Genomic DNA, 22,262 nt, shown 5'->3' with positions numbered 1-22,262 from the left:
GGTTCTTGTTCCGTGTCGGTCATTGTTACCGTGGACTTCACGAGTCGTTTATTGTTTTGTTGGTTGTGTATGTTATCACTGAAGATAATAAATAACATGTTCGTTCAACACGCTGCGCATTGGTCTCTCCCTGACGATCGTGACAGGTGGGGTAAGTGTGTGTGTGTCAGTGCTATGTGTAAGTTAACTATGCAAACAATTTGGAATTTCCAACACATTAATGTTTCTTATAAAACAAGATGTGATGCAGTCAGTCTTTCCTCAGCCATAGTATTAATATTAGCCCTCTGACTACAATGAAGAGCAAGATATGCCGCTCTGTTCTGGACTAGCTGCAGTTTAACTAGGCCTTTCTTTGCAGCACTTGACCATATGACTGGACAATAATCAAGATAAGATAAAACTAGAGCCTGCAGGAATTGCTTTTTGGAGTGTGGTGTCAAAAAAGCAGACTTCTCCCCATCTTTACAACCATTGAATCTATATGTTTTGACCATGATGGTTTACAATCTAAGGTAACACCAAGTAATTTAGTCTCCTCAACTTGTTCAACAGCCACACCATTCATTACCAGATTCAGCTGAGGTCTAGAACATAGGGAAGGATTTGTACCAAATACAATGCTCTTAGTTTTATAGATGTTCAGGACCAGTTTATTACTGGCCACCCATTCCAAAACTGACTGCAACTCTTTACTAAGAGTTTTAGTGACTTTATTGGCTGTGGTTGCTGATGTGTATATGGTTGAATCATCAGCATATATGGACACACATGCTTTGTTTAATGGCAGTGGCAGGTCATTGGTGTTAATAGAAAAGAGTAGAGGGCCTAGAGAGCTGCCCTGCAGTACACCACACTTTACGTTTGACATTAGAGACACTTCCGTGAGTTCTATTAGATAGATAGCTCTGAATCCACGATATGACAGAGCTTGAAAAGCCATAACACATACATGTTCTCAACAACAGGTTATGGTCAATAATATCGAAGGCTGCACTGAAATCTAACAGTACAGCTCCCACAATCTTCTTATTATCCATTTCTTTCAACCATTCATCAGTCATTTGTGTCAGTGCAGTACATGTTGATTGTCACATAATTTCTCAATTTGCAGTAAGTCAGCCAGTTAGATGTGCAGCCAGACTTATCAGCCACTCCTTTTTACCCCATCTCTTTCAACCATACAGTTATTTAATTCCTTGTCAATCCATGGAGCCTTAATAGTTCTAACATTCAGTTTCTTAACAGGTGCATGTTTACAGTGGCGGCTCCTGAAAAAATTCTCAGGAGGGGCAATTTTTCTGATGATTTAGGTGACCTACACACATTTAAAAAAAGATATGTCCAGCAACAACATGAAGACAGGGGCAGCATATAAATCAATACCAGAAGCATTTATTGACTGATCTGGGGAGATGGATTCCAGTTTCTGTGACAGATTATAAATAATCTCTGATGCCTTTGTTATATTAGCTTTTGGTTGAATGTACTGTCGTAGTAAATATATAATGTTATAGCTTGGTCTGACTAAAATCTTGTGCATGACCCATTTTGTGTTGGGCGTTTGTTTTCAATCAATGCTGTTCCTATCCTATAACAATGGACAAAAGAGTCCTATCTTGTCAGCCTTGTCAGCAGGTGGCCAAGGACAACACCCACGCCATAGGTCTCTCAGTTCTTCCAACTCACGAGTTCTTGCTCTGAGGACACACACACACACATCATCACTGATAACACACACACACACACATCATCACTGTTAAACACACACACACACACACACACAAAAATCCCCTCTCTTTAGGCTGAACATTTGAAGACAGAGAACCCGACTCAGAGCCAATGCAACAGTGGAGGGGACCTCGCCCAACTCATCAGGACCAATCAGAAGATCAGAACTACTAGATTCAACCTACATCATTTATTGTATAAAATGTCTGCACAATGTTTTCGGGGCTCTCTTCAGATAGCTCCCTAAGAGTTTGACGAACGGGTCCGTGCACGCGATTCCAGATATCTTTACCTCTGAATAAACTGCCTTTATTATACCATATCCACCCTGTCCAAAGTCTCTACTTGGTCTCAGTTCTGCAGTAAACTTGTGATTATCAACAGTACACAACGGTAACAAACAATTGGGGGAACTCACGGGGCAGATAGTAAGGTCGCAGTGACACAGAAAGCAGTTCAATGTCGGGGTACAGAGTCGCTCTCTTACCAGGATCGCGGTCCGCTCTGACCAGGGTGAAGCCGGCCGGCTCCACTTCTCTGTCCGGGACTCTGTCATCCAGCCAAGTCTCCCAGCTGTATTGGGATTCCGCTGCCAGCAGCGTTTTCATTATTTAGTCCGTTCGTAGCGGGTATGTACACGATCAACAAGATCAGTCCAAAACCGACCACTGGAAATCCATGGTTGGCAGAATGTTTGTAAACTAAGTCTACAAATTAAAAACATAAAATAACGCCACACTGCAGGTCGCAACAGAGACGCTGCTAGCCGCCATTGTCTTAGTTACGTTCATGGTTACGTCACGTATGACGTAAGTGCAAGCCCACAGACCCCCATAGAGAATGTATTGAAAGCTTTGAAATTTGAAAAAAATAGATTTTACATGACAGGCTATGAGAGACTTCTGGGCGATTTTCAACTTGACTGAAATCGCCCCAAAAACGGGCGGGGCCATTTGAAGCACGACTTTAGCCTGATTTGACATTTAGTGGCAGTCAGATCAGATTACAACACTGATAACTACTGTTGCCGTGATATAATTGATTAGAAAAAAATCCCTTCCTTTTCCCGTTTGGCAGTGCGTCGCCCATATCGCCCTATTGAACAGGCCGTCCCTGCATGTTTATCAATAATTGGAAGAAGCAATTTCATAAATTCATAAAGTGCATCATCTGTTGGCTCCTTATTAATCACATCAGAACAACAAATATTTTCCACATGAGTCACAGCAAAATCTTTTGTATGATCTCTTATACACTATTTTAGGACCAGCTTTTGGAACTTTGGCTTTCCTGGATATAGCCACTGCATCCAATGGGTACAGATACAGCTTTAGAACAAAGTTCTACAGTATTAGTAAAAATGTAATAATAATTTTTTTAAAAACATGTGGATGATTTTGTTCCTGTAGTGTTTGTAAACAGCCTGGTAGGTTGATTATTAACCTGAACCAGATTACAGGCACTGGTTACAGTGAGAAGCTTCCTTTTGTGTGGACGACTTGATGAAAACCTCTCTATTTACATCACATACACTATCAAGCATTTCACAAACATTATTTAGATACTGACTGTTAGCACTTGGTGGCCTATAGCAACACCCCAAAAGGAAAGGCTTCAGATGTGCCAAGTGATCCTGCAACCACAACACTTCAATAACACTTGACATAAAATATTCTCTAAGCATTACAGGGAAATTGCTCTGAATATATACAGCAACACCTCCTCCATAAGCGTTCCTGACTCTTCTATAGATGTTATATCCTTGTATTGCTACTGCTGTATCATCAAAGGAATCATCTAAGTGTGTCTCAGAATGGCTAATGGATGTTTGCCGTTGATGAGGAGGAGGGAAAGAGATGGGGTTTAATACTGGCAACCTGTTCAATCTCACTCACTGTGTCTTCCTGGACAGGAAGTGGAAGGAGTGGAAATACATGAGCTCTACCAATGGATGACTTTAATATCTCTATCATCATCCTCTAATAATCCTCTCTCTCTCCATACCTCCCCATCCCCCTCTACCTTCCATCAGTGTGCTCCACCAGTAAACGACTAGCCTGTGGAGAACTTCAAAGTAGGTCCTCAGGGCTCCCCACTCCCCAGTGTAGGGATGGAGAGATGCTATGTGTTTCATGGGGTCTCACTGACAGAGCGATGTCTGTGGAATTAACAATACAACTCTGAGAGAGAGAGAGAGAGAGAGAGAGAGAGAGAGAGAGAGAATATCTGTATCATGTAGTATTATATTATCACAGTTTTTCCCTCCTCCAGTACACATTTGTATTGTAGCCCTGGACAAAAACACCTGATTCAAATGTCAAGGGCTTGATGATTAGTTGACAAGTACAATCAGGTGTGCTTCTCCGGGGCCACAACAAGATATGTATTGTTGGGGGCAGTGGAGGCTGCTCAGGGGAGGACTGCTCATAATAATGGAGTGAATGGAATGGTATCAAACAGATAAAAACCATGTGTTTGATACCATTCCATTTACTCCATTCCGACCATTATTATGAGCTGTCCTCCCCTCAGCAGCCTCCACTGGTTGGGTGTACTCGAGGACCGGAGTTGGGAAACACTGTAGTAGAGTATAAAAATGTTTTGTCTATCAAACCCATTCATTGTTTCAGAGTCTCGTACTAAGCTGTATATATTCTTCCCTGTTTCTTCCCATGATGGCTCATAGTGTCTATGATTGCTCAGGGGACATTCATACATCACTGTCTTATTGCTCTCCCTCTGCAGCTAGACACTAATGAGAAACGGTTGACTGTTCATTCCAGCCCTCAGTCATACACACACACACATACACACACAGACATACACACACACACACAGATATGCATGTGCACCCATGCATGCATGCATAGGAACGCATGCACACACACATTAATGCAGACACGGACACACACAAACATAGGCATGCATGCATAGGCATGAGCACATGTACGCAAGCGCATGCACACACACACACACACACACACACACACACACTTACTGTCCATCATGTCCTATGAGCAGGGTAAAGACAGAGCCAGCAAAAACAGCAGCTGACAGACCGTAATAGAGCCTGGCTGTCAATGTGTTGTCAGGAGTATCCCCCTGAGGATAGACTGGTCACTTAAAGCCATGATTACTCTTGATAGGTGTTAGCCTGGTGTTACAGTACAGTGAGGGGAGCTCGGCCAGGTCAACGGATTCTCATAGCTCAGGATCTAGAATAGCCCCTGGCATAGATAGCCTACCGAAGTTTGAAAAGAGTGTGGATCTCTCTTAATTTTCCATCTACGTAACATTGCAAAAATCAGAAATGTTCTGTCCAAAAATGATGCAGAAAAATTAATCCATGCATTTGTTACTTCTAGGTTAGACTACTGCAATGCTCTACTTTCCGGCTACCCGGATAAAGCACTAAATAAACTTCAGTTAGTGCTAAATACGGCTGCTAGAATCCTGACTAGAACCAAGAAATTTGATCATATTACTCCAGTGCTAGCTTCCCTACACTGGCTTCCTGTTAAGGCAAGGGCTGATTTCAAGGTTTTACTGTTAACCTATAAAGCGTTACATGGGCTTGCTCCTACCTATCTTTCCGAGTTGGTCCTGCCGTACATACCAATACGTACGCTACGGTCACAAGACGCAGGCCTCCTAATTGTCCCTAGAATTTCTAAGCAAACAGCGGGAGGCAGGGCTTTCTCCTATAGATCTCCATTTTTATGGAACAGTCTGCCTACCCATGTGAGAGACGCAGACTCGGTCTCAACCTTTAAGTCTTTACTGAAGACTTATCTCTTCAGTAGGTCATATGATTGAGTGTAGTCTGGCCCAGGAGTGTGAAGGTGAACGGAAAGGCTCTGGAGCAACGAACAGCCCTTGCTGTCTCTGCCAGGCCGGTTCCCCTCTCTCCACTGGGGTTCTCTGCCTCTAACCCTGTTACAGGGGCTGAGTCACTGGCTTGCTGGTGCTCTTTCATGCCGTCCCTAGGAGGGGTGCGTCACTTGAGTGGGTTGAGTTACTGACGTGATCTTCCTGTCTGGGTTGGCGCCCCCCCTTGGTTTGTGCTGTGGTGGAGACCTCTGTGGGCTATACTCGGCCTTGTCTCAGGATTGTAAGTTGGTGGTTGAGGATATCCCTCTAGTGGTGCGGGGGCTGTGCTTTGGCAGAGTGGGTGGGGTTATATCCTTCCTGTTTGGCCCTGTCCGGGGGTTTCTCCGGATGGGGCCACAGTGTCTCCGGACCGCTCCTGTCTCAGCCTCCAGTATTTATGCTGCAGTAGTTTATGTGTCGGGGGGCTGGGGTTAGTTGGTTATACCTGGAGTACTTCTCCTGTCTTATCCAGTGTCCTGTGTGAATTTAAGTATGCTCTCTCTAATTCTCTCGTTCTCTCTTTCTCTCTGAGAACCTGAGCCCTAGGACCATACGTCAGGACTACCGGGCATGATGACACCTTGCTGTCCCCAGTCCGCCTGGCCTTGCTGCTATTCCAGTTTCAACTGTTCTGCCTGCGGTTACGAAACCCCTACCTGTCCCAGACCTGCTGTTTTCAACTCTTAATGATCGGCTATGAAAAGCCAACTGAGAGACCTGAGCCCTAGGACCATACGTCGGGACTACCGGCCGTGGTGACTCCTTGCTGTCCCCAGTCCGCCTGGCCTTGCTGCTATTCCAGTTTCAACTGTTCTGCCTGTGGTTATGGAACCCCTACCTGTCCCAGACCTGCTGTTTTCAACTCTTAATGATCGGCTATGAAAAGCCAACTGAGATTTATTCCTGATTATTATTTGACCATGCTTGTCACTTATGAACATTTTTGAACATCTTGGCATGGTTCTGTTATAATCTCCACCCGGCACAGCCAGAAGAGGACTGGCCACCCCTCATAGCCTGGTTCCTCTCTAGGTTTCTTCCTAGGTTTTGGCCTTTCTAGGGAGTTTTTCCTAGCCACCGTGCTTCTACACCTGCATTACTAGCTGTTTGGGGTTTTAGGCTGGGTTTCTGTACAGCACTTCGAGATATTAGCTGATGTAAGAAGGGCTATATAAAATAAAATTGATTGATTGATTGATAGTAATACTTATCTAACTGTGCATTCATATGAAAAGTACTTGGATTAAAATGATGTAATCTTTTATTTCACGGACATGTTGGAGGTGTGTTTGAGCGTCCAGTGAACCTCATCAATGTTACAGTCTCTAGAGCAGAGAAATGGCTTCTCTCAATGTCCTTGTAACTAGATCACTGTGATGCCCTGACCACTTCATGTGGATAGAGGAGTGGGTGTGTGTGTAGGTGTGTGTCCGTGCATGTCTGTATGTACATGCATGTCTGTTTGTTTGTACACCTGGGTGAACCTTTGATCCTCTTATTGGGGAGTTGAATATTTGAATTCATAAATGGACACATCTCACCATCCCCTGTACTGTCTCTCCTCTTTATCCACCCATTCATCCCCCTCTCTCTTCTCTCTCTCCCCTTTCAGAGTTAATATGTTCTGCGTCTTTTCTAGATTAACAATCATCAAAAATACATGTACAGTGTATGTTATGTTGATTTAATTCAATGTCTACTTTATCAACAGTATGTTGATGTCAGGCTGGTCTTTGTTGTGGAGAGTGCACTCATGTAGGACTAAGATGTTTCTCAGGTTAAAGATAGAGCTTGGCTGTAGCCTAAAACGATGTGCTGCAACTACTTTTCTCAGCTCATTATCCATGCATGTAGGCCACTGGAATATGCAGCTCTGGGGAGGCTGTACATCTGGTGACCGCAGGCATGACAGAGACAGAAAAGTGCAGTTTGACAGAAATCGTACCTGTGAGAATTCATAAAATACCTACATTCTCAAAGTCATGGATAAAGCTCACTATTCTGTCACCCTTCAAAGTGATAAAACGACAAGATCACGCTCCAGAGTTATCTTATAAGGACTACATCATGATGTGTGAAAACATGAGGTACATACAGTATGTGTGGTAATCCATTACTCTGATGACAGCAATATATCCTCCCTGCTGTAATATAGGCAAAGAGAATGAGGCTGTAGTATGATAATGTTCCTATCGTCCCTATTTAGGTTGACTTATTTCACCAATCTCCCTGTAATCTGTTGGAAACCCACCAGTAACACAGCACCTTCAGGCCGCTCAGATATGTGGTGATATGTGGGCTCTATTTTAAGCATGTGAATCAAAAATAATTTGGCCCTGAGATTGCGAGGTGTTATTAAAATGCTAAACAGTTGAATGGGTGGATAACAAGACAATCTAAACCTCATCAGGACATGGGAGGGAAGGACGGAGGGAGAAAATAGAACATGTCTGCTTTGTATTCACTGTGGGTGATTGTTATTTCATATATTACAGAATGTAATATGCCCATAGATCATTATTGACCAAATTAACTCAATGCTGATGTATTCACTCTCCCCTACCTGTAGTATGTAAAATGTAAAATGTAAATGTATGTAAATGTCTGTAGTGGTTTGATATATTTTTGGTTTATTTATTATTTTTGGTGAATTCAAACACATATGCCTAACCTAAGCATGCTGCTTCACAGATCAACAGTAGTGAACATTTGCTGCAGAAATATTAACTGTTTTTATTAATTGATCATAGTATAGCTTTTGCTATATTGAAATGTTCATTAGGCCTACTGGACGGATTTCTCCATAGAGGTGTCTGTTAGGGTGGAGATCAAATCTTCAGCAGAGTCATCCTTCACATCCTCATCAGTAGCGATCATGTCCTTAGTGCTCTCAGGGGTCAGTGCCATGTCAGGAGTGGAGTTCTGGGTGCTTGAGTCTGATGTGTGAACCTCTGTCATGGTCTCTGATGACTGGGTGGTCACCATGGAGATCTGTCTCTGAGAGGTGGCAGTGGTCTGTGTGTCTGTGTTCATATCTGTTGTCTGTGTTTCTGTCTGCGCCTGTGTCGAAGTGTTGGTAGTGGATGGCTTTCTCTCTGTCCTAGTTGCCATAGACGAGGTGGTCATAGGGACTCCAGGTAGCTGCCACTCCAGCGGGAGGATGGCCAGGTTCCTAGCCTGGGAGAACTGGGAGAGGGAGCTCTACCCGGAGGAAGAGGGGGGTTAGGTTGAGGTCAGAGAGGAAACTGCCTGAATGTGTGAATCTCTGAATGTCTGTATAGTAAGTCAGGTTTCAGTAACTTACGTGGGCACGTGGTAGCGTCGGAGAGTCAGGTCTTATGTATATTTCCTCCACATGGGTCTTCACTTGCCGGGGTGTCCTTTGATTTGCCTGCATAAGACAATTGCAATACCCAATGATAAAACATTATGGGAAATATATTTTGCTCTCGATAAAATATGATACAGCATATTTGCTTGTCTCACAGAGTTCGGTCTTTGTCCCAAATGAGTTCCCTTGTCTGTTTCTGGTGTTGTACTTCTGGGTTTGTGGTCTTGAGATGATTTCAATAGCTGGACTTCAGTCCAGTCTTTCTCCCTCCCTACCTTTCCATTACTCTTGTCCTTGACCTTTTTGGTTGTAACATCTCCTCCAGACCAGTCTGAGCCTGTTTAGACATTTTGATTTTGAAGACACATCTTTCCAAGTGGAGCAATATCATTCTATATCTAATCAACAGACAACCCATAACACTCACCAGTATCAGATGCAGTATCTTCGTCCTGGTCCTTTTTACTCTGTCTGTACTGAGAGGCACGAGTTTTCTTCAGCTTGACTTTCCCTCCACAGCAGAAGAGAGTGAACAGCTGCAGGGCCGCCACAGCTGGATAGATGCTCTGCTTCTTCTCTTTCTGCTTGGTCTCCTTTGCTTTCTCCACAGGGGAGACCTCAGGGTCACAATCAGTACATCAGTTAGAAATCTACTGATATTTCAAACTACAATATAAATAGCCAATGAGCTCTAGTGTGTTTCCATGGCAAAATGTTACCCAATAATAACTAGGGTTAGTGCTAACCGAGATCCTTGAGACATCCCTACCCTAAACCCTAACCTTACCCTAACTCTAACCTTAACCATTTCAATTTCAATGGGGGTAAGGTCAGAGTTGGGACGTTCCATGGATTCCGTTAAGACTTTTTAACTAGTAGGGCCTACCCCATCCGAAGGGGCATTGTGACATTATCACATTTGTCAAGCAGTATCAAATTCAACACAATATACTGTGTTTTCCTTATTGTGGTCATTATCAATTATCAAATGCATTGGCAAATCCTCATTGATAAGCAGGTTTGGATGTCTTATCGAGTTAGATCTTTGTTTATTGTCTTTTTCTGTTTCCAGTGTCGTTCTGCGTTTGTGGTCCTTAGATTTACATTTTAGTCATTTAGCAGACGCTCTTATCCAGAGCGACTTACAGTTAGTGAATACATATATTATTTATTTTTTTATACTGGCCCCCCGTGGGAATCGAACCCACAACCCTGGCGTTGCAAACGCCATGCTCTATCAACTGAGCTACATCCCTGCCAGCCATTCCCTCCCCTACCCTGGACGACGCTGGGCCAATTGTGCGCCGCCCATGAGTCTCCCGGTCGCGGCCGGCTGCGACAGAGCCTGGATTCGAACCAGGATCTCTAGTGGCACAGTTAGCACTGCGATGCAGTGCCTTAGACCACTGCGCCACTCAGGAGATTTCTAAACTTCAATCCAAACTTTCTCGCTCCGAACCTTTCGTTTACTCTTGTGCTTGATCCTTTTCACATCACCTTCAGAATAGTCAGAGCCTGTAAGTGAAACATTTCCAAGACACATTATGTTTTTTTTCCAAGTGAAGCCTAAATAATTGTACTATGTAGCAGCACTAGTCAATAGGCACCTCCTCACACTCACCAGTATCAGAGTCATTATTGTTGTTCGTATCGTGTATTGTTGTTGCCTTTCTCCCCTCACCACTCTGGGAGGGATCAAATGGTGTCTTCTTCATCCTGACGCAGCTCAGCAGTGTACACAGCTGAAGAAAGGTCAGGGCTGGAGGGATGCTCTTCTTCTTGGGTTTATTTTTATGTTTATGGGTCTCCTTTCGTTGCTCCCAAGGAGAGACCAGAGTGACAGGGTCACTATGTGTCTGACCCATAACACGCTAGGGTAGTGTACTGTTGTAATCAATCAAATCAGTTATAGGTTGAGAGATGTAGCTAACACGCTCTACCTGAGCTTGTCTAACAATTTTAATGTGGTCTGGGATTATGTTAGAAGTGTGTTTCCGTGGCAACATGTTACCTCATAATGTTCCCTAGTGCTCCATCCCTGGTAAAGTGGCATTGTGACATCATCAAGTTATTTACCTATCCACATATCCACCCAGAACACTGGAGCAGCCTATTACTATAGACCTAGTCTGCCTTTATGTCTGTATGTCTGTCTGTCTGTACAGATGTAGGATCTTTAATTTGATCACTCTTTTGTTGCTGAGATTTGTACTGCAGAGCAAGAAATGCAAACTTGTATTATATTACAAAAGGCTTCTAAAGTTTGTAATTTCCATTTTAAAATGTCAGACTTGATTTGCCCAAACAGAAAATGTATCAACCCCTACAAAAAATGTCCATTCATTATAATCCACATCATAATTCACATTTCCTGTTGCTGCAGAATTATTTTCCTGCTGTAGCAAACTGGCTCAAATTAAGATCATACATCTGTATGTCTGTCTCTCTCTTTCCTTCTCTCTCCATCTCTCTCTCTGCCTGTACTCATATTTAACCTCTCCCTTCACCCTATTGCAGCACTTTGTTTTCTCATCTATTTCCTGCCTGCATCATGTTGCAAGGAGATTGTGGCTGAGCACAGGTCAATCACTCCACATTGAGAATTAATTTAATTATTAATGAATGATTATACAGTTGATTATCAAGTGCCACACTCAACATATTACTACTGTTGGCAATCAGAATACATACTTGTTGTAGTCCAAGAGTCTACTCAGTGAATACATGCAGGCCAGTGGGCAAGAGTCATGGCAACACATCTATATTCACACCTCCTCTATGTCTGCACTATTAAAAGCAGATCGCCGCCACATGTAGCATAAGAGATAGGAAGCCTCCCTGGCTCAGCGCCTGTTAGTGTCAGATTTGAAGAGCTACATGTCAGCCTGATAATTACTCTGTGTCATCCGCTGAGGCAATTAGTGATAAAAGCTCACACAACGTGATAGGCTAACACCTCTGTAGGTACCTGGATGGATCACAGTAGCTTATCCACTTCACTCAGACCACTAATGATAGGTTTGCAGGTATGCACGCACACACGCACAAACACAAACACACACCACATGCACTCACTCACACACACACACACACACACACACAGGCACACACGTCACACTCACACACTCCTATTGTCATACAGTAATGGTTGGTGTAGGTGGACTGCGGGACCATGGGTCGTAGGTGTTAACCAGATGAGAGGCGACTGCAGGACCATGGGTCGTAGGTGTTAACCAGACGAGAGGCGACTGCAGGACCATTGGTCGTGGTTGTTAACCAGACGAGAGGCGACTGCAGGACCATGGGTCGTGGTTGTTAACCAGACAAGAGGCGACGGCAGGACCATGGGTCGTGGTTGTTAACCAGACGAGAGGCGACTATAGGACCATTGGTCATGGTTGTTAACCAGACAAGAGGCGACGGCAGGACCATGGGTCGTGGTTGTTAACCAGACAAGAGGCGACGGCAGGCTGGCTGTCATAAAGGCGCTCAGAGAGACCTGTGACACTGCGCATACTAATGACAACTGAATTATTCATCTGTAGCGCGGCAACATCCAACAGCAGCGCAGCTAGCTAACGGCCTGGTTTATATCAGTCAGGGATGAGAGGCCTTATCTACATCACAGCAACTCTAACCAACGGCCTAAGTGATGCTATATGCTAGACAGAGGAGAAAAGAGGGATCATAGACAACAGAAAATAAACAGACTGCAGCTAGCTGAATGTAAAGGGGAGCAGAGGCTTTTTCTATAGTGCAGTTTATTTTTATTTTTTTATTTATTTCACCTTTATTTAACCAGGTAAGCCAGTTGAGAACAGGTTCTCATTTACAACTGCGACCTGGCCAAGATAAAGCAAAGTAGTGCAATAAAAACAACACAGTTACATATGGGGTAAAAAAAACATAAAGTCAGAAATACAACAGAAAATATATATACAGTGTGTGCAAATGTAGCAAGTTATGGAGGTAAGGCAATAAATAGGCTATAGTGCAGAATAATTACAATAGTATTAACACTGGAATGCTAGATGTGCAAGAGATTATGTGCAAATAGAGATACTGGGGTGCAAAAGAGCAAATTAAATAACAATATAGGGATGAGGTAGTTGGGTGGGCTAATTTCAGATGGGCTGTGTACAGGTGCAGTGATCGGTAAGGTGCTCTGACAACTGATGCTTAAAGTTATTGGGGGAGATAAGAGTCTCCAGCTTCAGAGATTTTTGCAATTCGTTCCAGTCATTGGCAGCAGAGAACTGGAAGGAATGGCGGCCAAAGGAGGTGTTGGCTTTGGGAATGACCAGTGAGATATACCTGCTGGAGCGCAGACTGCGGGTGGGTGCTGCTATGGTGACCAATGAGCTAAGATAAGGCGGGGATTTGCCTAGCAGTGATTTATAGATGGCCTGGAGCCAGTGGGTTTGACGACGAACATGTAGTGAGGACCAGCCTACAAGAGCGTACAGGTCACAGTGGTGGGTAGTGTATGGGGCTTTGGAGACAAAACGGATGGCACTGTGATAGACTACATCCAATTTGCTGAGTAGAGTGTTGGAGGCTATTTTGTAAATGACATCGCCGAAGTCAAGGATCGGTAGGATAGTCAGTTTTACGAGGGCATGTTTGGCAGCATGAGTGAAGGAGGCTTTGTTGCGAAATAGGAAGCCGATTCTAGATTTAACTTTGGATTGGAGATTCTTTATGTGAGTCTGGAAGTTGAGTTTACAGTCTAACCAGACACCTAGATATTTGTAGTTGTCCACATACTCTAGGTCAGACCCGTCGAGAGTGGTGATTCTAGTCGGGTGGGCAGGTGCTAGCAGCGTTCGATTGAAAAGCATGCATTTAGTTTTACTAGTGTTTAAGAGCAGTTGAAGGCTACTGAAGGATTGTTGTATGGCATTGAAGCTCGTTTGGAGGTTTGTTAACACAGTGTCCAATGAAGGGCCAGATGTATACAAAACGGTGTCGTCTGCGTAGAGGTGGATCTGAGAGTCACCAGCAGCAAGAGCGACATCATTGATATACACGGAGAAAAGTGTCGGCCCAAGAATTGAACCCTGTGGCACCCCCATAGAGACTGCCATAGGTCCAGACAACAGGCCCTCCGATTTGACACACTGAACTCTATCTGAGAAGTAGTTGGTGAACCAGGCGAGGCAGTCATTTGAGAAACCAAGGCTATTTAGTCTGCCAATAAGAATGCGGTGGTTGACAGAGTCGAAAGCCTTGGCCAGGTCGATGAAGACGGCTGCACAGTACTGTCTATTATCAATCGCGGTTATAATATCGTTTAGGACCTTGAGCGTGGCTGAAGTGCACCCGTGACCAGCTCGGAAACCGGATTGCATAGCGGAGAAGGTACGGTGGTATTCGAAATGGTCAATGATCTGTTTGTTAACTTGGCTTTCGAATACTTTCGAAAGGCAGGGCAGGATGGATATAGGTCTGTAGCAGTTTGGATCTAGAGTGTCACCCCCTTTGAAGAGGGGGATGACCGCGGCAGCTTTCCAATCTCTGGGGATCTCAGACGTTATGAAAGAGAGGTTGAACAGACTAGTAATAGGGGTTGCGACAATTTCAGCGGCTAGTTTTAGGAAGAAAGGGTCCAGATTGTCTAGCCCAGCTGATTTGTAGGGGTCCAGATTTTGCAGCACTTTCAAAACATCAGCTGTCTGAATTTGTTTGAAGGAGAAGCGGGGGGGGCATGGGCAAATTGCAGCAGAGGGTGCAGAGTTGGTGGCCGGGTTAGTGGTAGCCAGATGGAAAGCATGGCCAGCTGTAGCAAAATGCTTGTTGAAATTCTCGATTATTGTAGATTTATCGGTGGTGATAGTGTTTCCTAGCCTCAGTGCAGTGGGCAGCTGGGAGGAAGTGCTCTTACTCTCCATGGACTTTACAGTGTCCCAAAACTTTTTGGAGTTAGTGCTACAGGATGCAAATTTCTGTTTGAAAAAGTTAGCCTTTGCTTTCCTGACTGCTTGTGTATATTGGTTCCTAACTTCCCTGAAAAGTAGCAACAGTATATGTCTGTTGAGAGCACTAGTGGTAGGGGGTGATTTACACTCTCTCTTTATGATGGTCCATGTCAATGCCCTGCTTAGCATTGATATAACGATACAGAAAAAAGCATGGAAGAAAATTACATTTACATTGGCCTCCCTAGCTGGGATGAGATAACAAAGATATAATCACTGTGTGGCTGGTACTCTAATTTATTGATGTTGTGTGAGGAAGAAAGTGGTGCTCTCTCCATATGACATATAGCACACACACACACACACACACACACACACACACACACAGAAAGACAGTTTATCTGTCCATGTCGTCTGGTGGTCGACTCCATAGAGATCCTATTAAATTACAAAAGGGTCTATGTCATAATCCCTCACAGTTATAGAAGGGGGTGATAAAGGCAGCTATTTTCGTCAGGAGAAATCCAAACCAGTCTAATTGGAATGAATGGCAGTAGAGGCATCGGTGATGCATTTCCTGTTTTTACTTCTGCAAGAAAAGAAAAGAAAGGTATGATAAATATCAGAAGTTGTGTAATAGAAATATTGTAACCCCAAAATATTGACGTATAATTATAAATACAGTTTATACAGGTTTATACACATTTTCGGTCTAAATAGCCTCTAAAATATATGTAAACAGACCGTAAATGTCAACATATGTATTTTCTTAGAAAGCTGTGAGTGTTATTATATTATACAATATCAGTACTTGTTGCATTTAAAACTTGTCTAAATCCTATCATCAACTGATTTCAGCAAGTGTATGCTGTGGATTGACTGCATTGTTTAAATGGAATATTGGCATATTGGCACAATTTGAAAAATGTATGGAATCATGCCTCTAAAAATGGCTGGCTATAGCTAGCAAACATACAATGCAGATAATCTCCAAATTCATTGTTTTACACAATATCTTATTACAGCACTGCAAACAATGTTTGACCAAGTCCCTGACCAAAATGGCTGATGCTTTAGACCATCATAAGAAGGTTCATATCCATTCTAGTATTCTAATTCCTAATTCTATTTCCAAAGCATCCTGTAGGCTTCATAGAAATGGGAAATTGCCCTGCTTATAGTGAACATTGCATCATCACCATCATCTAAATGGTGTCACGCCTCATCTTCTAAAGTGTCCCATATGTAGGGAGAGAATGTATAGGCTGATGACCAGTGGTGAAAGAAGTACCCCGTTGTCATACTTGAGTAAAAGTAAAGATACCTTAATAGAAAATGACTCAAGTAAAAGTGAAAGTTACACAGTAAAATACTACTTGAGTAAAATTCTAAAAGTATTTGGTTTAAATATACTTAAGTACCAAAAGTAAATGTAATTGCTAAAATATACTTAAGCATTAAAAGTAAAAGTATAAATCATTTAAGCAAACCAGACCATTTTCTAGTTTTGTATTTTATTTACGGATAGCCAGGTGCACACTCCAACACAGATATAATTTACAAACAAAGCATGCATGTTTAGTGAGTCTGCCAGATCAGAGGCTGTAGGAATGACTAAGGATGTTCTCTAGATACTGTAAGTGAGTGAATTGGACCGTTTTCCTGTCCTGCTAAGCACTCAAAATGTAATGAGTTGTCACGCCCTGGCTCTGGTGACTCTTAAATGTTGAGCCAGGGTGTGGACTTGTTATGTTTAGTTTTCTATGAGTTTTGTTCTAGATCGTTTATTTCTATGTTGGCCAGGGTGGTTCCCAATCAGAGACAGCTGTAGCTCGTTGTCTCTGATTGGGGTCCATACTTAGGCAGCCTGTGTTCACTAGTTTATTGTAGGATCTTGTTCCGTATGGTTTGTTGTATTACCTAGGACTTCACGTATCGTTTTGTTGTTTTTGTTCTTGTTGTGAACACTTAATAAAGTATGTACGCCTATCACGCTGCGCCTTGGTCCGCTTCTCATAACGATCGTGACAGAAGATCCCACCAAGAGAGGACCAAGCAGCGTGCCAAACAGGAGAAGTTGGCGATGTCCCAGGTGGGCGAATGGTGGTCTTGGGAGGACATATTCGCGGGCAGAGGGCCATGGGCAATATTAAATGCCCAGGCAGGAGAGGAGAAACGGCGCCAACCGTGCCGACGACGGACACGCGAGAGGCAATCCCAAGTAATTTTTTTGGGGGGGCACACGGCGTGGATGACGGGGCTGCTGGAGGCAGCTAGAGGGCGCATCGGCGATCTAGGAGAGGAGGCCACCAGGTTTGGGGGGCTGGAAGGATGGTTGGCGGAGCCTAGAGGTAGAGCAGAGCCAACTCCCCGTACTCAGGCTAGGCAGCGTGAGACTGGGCAGGCTCCGGGTTATGCGGAGCCACGTACTGTGCCGCGAGTGTTCCGGCACAGTCCTGTACGTCCTGTGCGAGCACCACGCACGTGTCGTGCTAAGGTGGGCATGTAGCCAGGACGGAGTGTGCCGGCTCAACGCTCGTGGCCTCCAGTACCCCTCCTCGGTCCCGGATATCCTGCGCCAGTGCCACGTGCTGTAGCGCCAGTACGAGTGCACAGCCCTGTACGTCCTGTGCTGATGCCTCACACACAGGGTGTGGAGATAGGCATTCAGCCAGGACGGGTTGTGTCAGCTCTCCGCTCCAGACCTCTAGTCCGTCTCCACAGTCCAGCCCGGCCTGTTCCTGTCCCTCACACCAAGCCTGTGGTGCGCGTCGCCAGCCGGTCCGGCCCATTCCTGCTCCCCGTACCAAGCCTGTGGTGCGCGTCGCCAGCACGGTCCGGCCTGTTCCTGTCCCTCGCACCAAGCCTGTGGTGCGCGTCGCCAGCCCGGTCCGGCCTGTTCCAGTCCCTCGCACCAAGCCTGTGATGCGCGTCGCCAGCCCGCTCCGTTCCTGCTCCCCGTACCAAGCCTGTGGTGCACGTCGCCAGCCCGGTCCGGCCCGTTCCTACTCCCCTTCACACATTCTTCATTAAAATTCAGTACAAGTTCCTCAACAGATGGATTGACAGATAAGCCATATTGCTAATTGAACTATACGGAAATCAAGTTTTCCTGTTATCGTGCCATGTATGAAGGCTATGTAGAAGCTCATCCAATCACAATCGCCTGCAGAGTTTCGGGTATAAGTATTATTCCTGCACAGTAAAGAAACGCAGGGAGAGTTGGGTCCTGTGTGGCTCAGGTGGTAGATGCCAGGGTTGGATTCCCATGGGGGACCAGTACGAACAAGAAAGTAAAAAAGGTATGGAAATGTATGCTCTGGATAAGAACTTCTGTTAATTGACTAAAATGTAAATGTAATATGAGAGTTCAAAGTGTTTTCCAGAAAGGTGGTTACCATGTTTTATTGAATGCTACCTGTTGCTCTTCAACAATTGCCAAGCTTTTCCCATACCAACTTTTAATTGAAGGACCTTGTTCTGTGAAGGTGCAGAAATGACAGACAATAGAACAGGTGACTACTATGACACAGAACTTTCCAGTTTACGGTCAAAACAGATGAGTCTGTACTATCAATCAACTGTGTTACAATGAACAACTCCACAACACCAGTCTTTCTCCATGTGCATCTCCAGTATGCAAGCGATTTCCCTGTCTGTGTACAATAACAATAACCAGATTCCTCTATACAGATGCAGTACAGATATATAAGTAGGGAAAAGCATGAAAGTGAAACCTCAAAAAGTCTCTTACCTTTTTCAGCTAGGCAACATGCTTATAGAAATCTATGTTATACTCCATTCTGTTGGCCCATTGTAGCTTTGACTATTTTCTTCCTCAAACTCTACACTGTAAAGAGAGAGAGAGAGAGAGAGAGAGAGAGAGAGAGAGAGAGAGAGAGAGAGAGAGAGAGAGAGAGAGAGAGAGAGAGAGAGAGAGAGAGAGAGAGAGAGAGAGAGAGAGAGAGAGAGAGAGAGAGAGAGAGAGAGAGAGAGAGAGAGAGAGAGAGAGAGAGAGAGAGAGAGAGAGAGAGACTTAACAGAGCTTCTGAAAGAAAGATACTTTATCACTGTTAATCCCCTTGAATCCTTCTATCTGCTTCTTCCTCCTCTTCCCCTCCTACTCTCTCGCTGCAGAGAGACTGTAGTGGGGAGCCTATGGTGTGCTGTGTCTAGGTCGGACCCTGGCTGTGTGGTTTGGAGCCCAGACAGAGGCAGGCTGAGAAGTGGCTAGTCTCTAATATCAGACTGCAGCACTACGACTCAGACCACACCAGCTGGCTCCTCTCCCTCCCTTTCTTCTCCTTCTCTCTCTCTCTCTCTCTCTATTTTATTCTCTCTCTCTCTCTCTCTCTCTCTCTCTCGCCTTCTGTCTGTCTCTCTCTTTTTATCCCTTTCTGTCTCCTACACAAACACTATCACTTTGTTATTTTTGTCTCTATTCCACCCCATAATATCCCCCCCCCCTTCTGAAAGATGGTTCATATGCTCAATAGAACCCAGTAACAAGGTTTCCTGAATAAATACACCACACTAGCCAGTTTAGTGTGTGAAGTGAGTTTAGGCTGTGTTGAAGCTACTCACCCCTCCCTTCTCCAGCCAATCTAACAGGGTGTGTGCTGTGTCCATGGGGACCTGTCTGCTCATGGAGTCATGCTCCTCCTGGTCCACCTGGCCCTCCAGGGCTACCCTGAGATCCTCTACCAGCTGCAGCACCCTGATGTTGGGGTTAATGGCTGAGGTGAGGGCAAAGGTGGGGGCAGAGTTCGAACCCTGGGAGTGGTAACCCTGGGCCCCAAACTTCAAGAAGGCCTCGCAGAACCCTCCTGCCAATAAAATGAAATAATTTAGATTCAAGTTATGGTTAGGGCACATATCATAGGGGTGATACAGCCATCAGAGCCATAAAACTAGCTATCCCAGAGTCTAGCAATCCATTTTGACTTGTTTTGATTTTCTGAAATCAGATTACTATAAACTGTTTGCTGTTGACTATATTGTATGTGACTGCTCCACAAACAGGCTGTTAGGATTGCTGAGTGAAAGTATTATGTGCTGATGAATATATCATGCCAGTTTGAATTTCCAATGTGAGTCACTGAATACATCAACATAATGTGTGAAATAATTGAAAACATCCAACTGCTACCTAGCATAACCACTGGAGGGCACCCTCCCACTACAACGCTAGCTTCAACAGTGCCTGAACGCTGTCAGCTTTGAAAACTCAAGTGTTCCCTATAGGGATATTGTAGGGACATTGCATGGTGTATTGACTGCTTCTCTGAGTAAAGGCAGTGTGTCAAAGTGCTGTGCTCTGATGGTCTTTTAAATATTGCACTAGTCTGCACATATATATATTCATGATCTCATGTCACCTTAGCTGTAGGCCTATTACAGGAATTGTTAGCATTATTAGCAATATGTTAGCCTGTATGACCATCTCTATGGGTGATGTCACGGTTTTCTCTGTCTTGCAGTGTACTGGGGGTCATTAGCACTATGCTATCTCTATTATTAGAGCCTTTTGTCTTGTGCCCCTTACAGGAACCCCAACAGAGTCATCTGATATCCTGCTATGGTTATGACAAACAGTGGTGACTGAAATGTATCACCCCTGTAAGAAAACATGGGGAGCTGAACAATATGGAAAGAGAGCTAGTTATAGAGTGTGGTGGACAACTACAGACAAGGATGTTGTATTTGTCTTTCTTGCTAGCACTGATTTTGCTGATAGCTGCTTTATTGAGGAACGTTTTTTTCATTCTATGACATTGATATGTGGTTGTTTTATCGACCTTAGTTGAATGCACTGACTGTAAATTGCTCTGGATAAGAGTGTCTGCTAAATGACCAAAATGGAAATGTAATATAAATGATAGAGTATACATGGAATAGATCAGGTGGGGGAAGAAGAGAGGCAGCGTAAAAGACTAGCAGAATGGTTGATGTACAGTAGCCTACTGACAAGGACCATCTATTCAAAACCTGCTGAGTTTCCCCCAGTAAATCTGCTGTAGTTGGAACAAGCTTAATCCCAGTATCTCAAACTTCAAGATCCTAAGAGGAACTTTCCTTTCATCATTTCAACTAAAATCCAAAGTACACAATTTATTTTGATTATGCTTAGAAAGAACTGAACAAAATGTAACATTCCTACTCTAAGTTAATATATTTAAATCTCAATGAAACCTTCAAGACATTACCAAATACCAGTCTAAAGAGAGCAGTAATTGCAAGCCGGGTTGTCTTTGAGGAGGTCTTAATAAAATAGAAGCTTACCAGCGATAATGTCATCCATTTGCTCCAAGGCTGCCTCCAGCATGTGGCTGTCATCTGACGCCATGGCAACGGGCTACTTCATACACTGTTACTCACCGGATCACCATGCACCGATAGGAGAAATTGAAATAGAGAAAGCGAGAGAGAGGGAGAGGGATGGAGGGAGTGATAGTAGAGCCGGAGAGAGAGACAGAGAGGAGCAGAAGGGAGGGGAGTAAGAGATGGGGACAGTTTTCAATCATGTCAGACAGATTATAATCAGCATTCAGTTGACTGGAGCTTTAGGGAGTTCTCTTTGCCTCTTAGATCTATTTACAGCAAAACAACAACAGCTGCCCCAGCCCTTTTTCCCATATACATATCCTCCATGTATGTGGCTTTTGGCTTTAAATGTTCCTCTCATTTTGCGGGCGGAGTTCTTGCCATTGTCAGCAGTCCTATCCACTTGGGATGGGAGCGCAACCTTGGCATTGTTTGGGTTTGTGTTTTTCTTCAAGTACTCCATTTGTCTCCCCTTTATTTCTTTAAGATGTTCTCGTTAACTTCATTCACAGGTTCGGAAGGTAACTGAACTAAATGACTATCGCCCCGTAGCACTCACTTCTGTCATCATGAAGTGCTTTGAAAGGCTAGTTAAGGACCATATCACCTCCACCTTACCCGACACCTGAGACCCACTACAATCTGCATACCGCCCCAACAGATCCACAGATGACGCAATCACCATAGCACTGTACACTGCCTATCACTGCCTGGTACAACAACTGCACCGTCCGCAACCGCAGGGCTCTCCAGAGGGTGGTGCGGTCAGCCCAACGCATCCCTGGGGGCACAATGCCTGCCCTTCAAGACATCTACAGCACCCGGTGTCACAGGAAGGCCAAGAAGATCATCAAGGACCTCAGCCACCCGAGCCACGGCCTGTTCACCCTGCTACCATCTAGAAGGCGGAGACAGGTGCATAAAAGCTGGAACCGAGAGACTGAAAAACAGCTTCTATATCCAGGCCATCAGACTGTTAAATAGTCACCACTAGCTGGCTTCCGCCCAGTACCCTGCCCTGAACCTTACTCACTGTTACTAGCCGGCTACCACCCAGTACTCTACCCTACACCTTAGAGACTTATATT

General features: G+C 44.3%; 1 protein-coding gene across 1 annotated transcript; it reads right to left on the bottom strand.

Moving 5' to 3' along the window:
• Positions 1–15,397: 15,397 nt before the first annotated feature.
• Positions 15,398–21,583, bottom strand: LOC311121996 (liprin-beta-2-like). The gene is made up of 3 exons (XM_084196426.1): positions 21,133–21,583; positions 19,435–19,676; positions 15,398–15,439 (listed from the first exon to the last, which is right to left on the bottom strand). Exons 1-3 carry the CDS (start codon positions 21,194–21,196, stop codon positions 15,434–15,436), a joined length of 312 nt encoding a protein of 103 aa, XP_084052552.1. The 5' UTR covers positions 21,197–21,583; the 3' UTR covers positions 15,398–15,433.
• Positions 21,584–22,262: the final 679 nt, after the last annotated feature.

This window comes from Coregonus lavaretus, assembly GCF_964263955.1.
Source record: "Coregonus lavaretus genome assembly, contig: HAP1_SCAFFOLD_3585, whole genome shotgun sequence".
In the NCBI taxonomy this organism is placed as follows: Eukaryota; Metazoa; Chordata; class Actinopteri; order Salmoniformes; family Salmonidae; genus Coregonus; species Coregonus lavaretus.
Note: the sequence above shows the minus strand (reverse complement) of the source record. Positions and strands in the feature narration are given on the sequence as shown.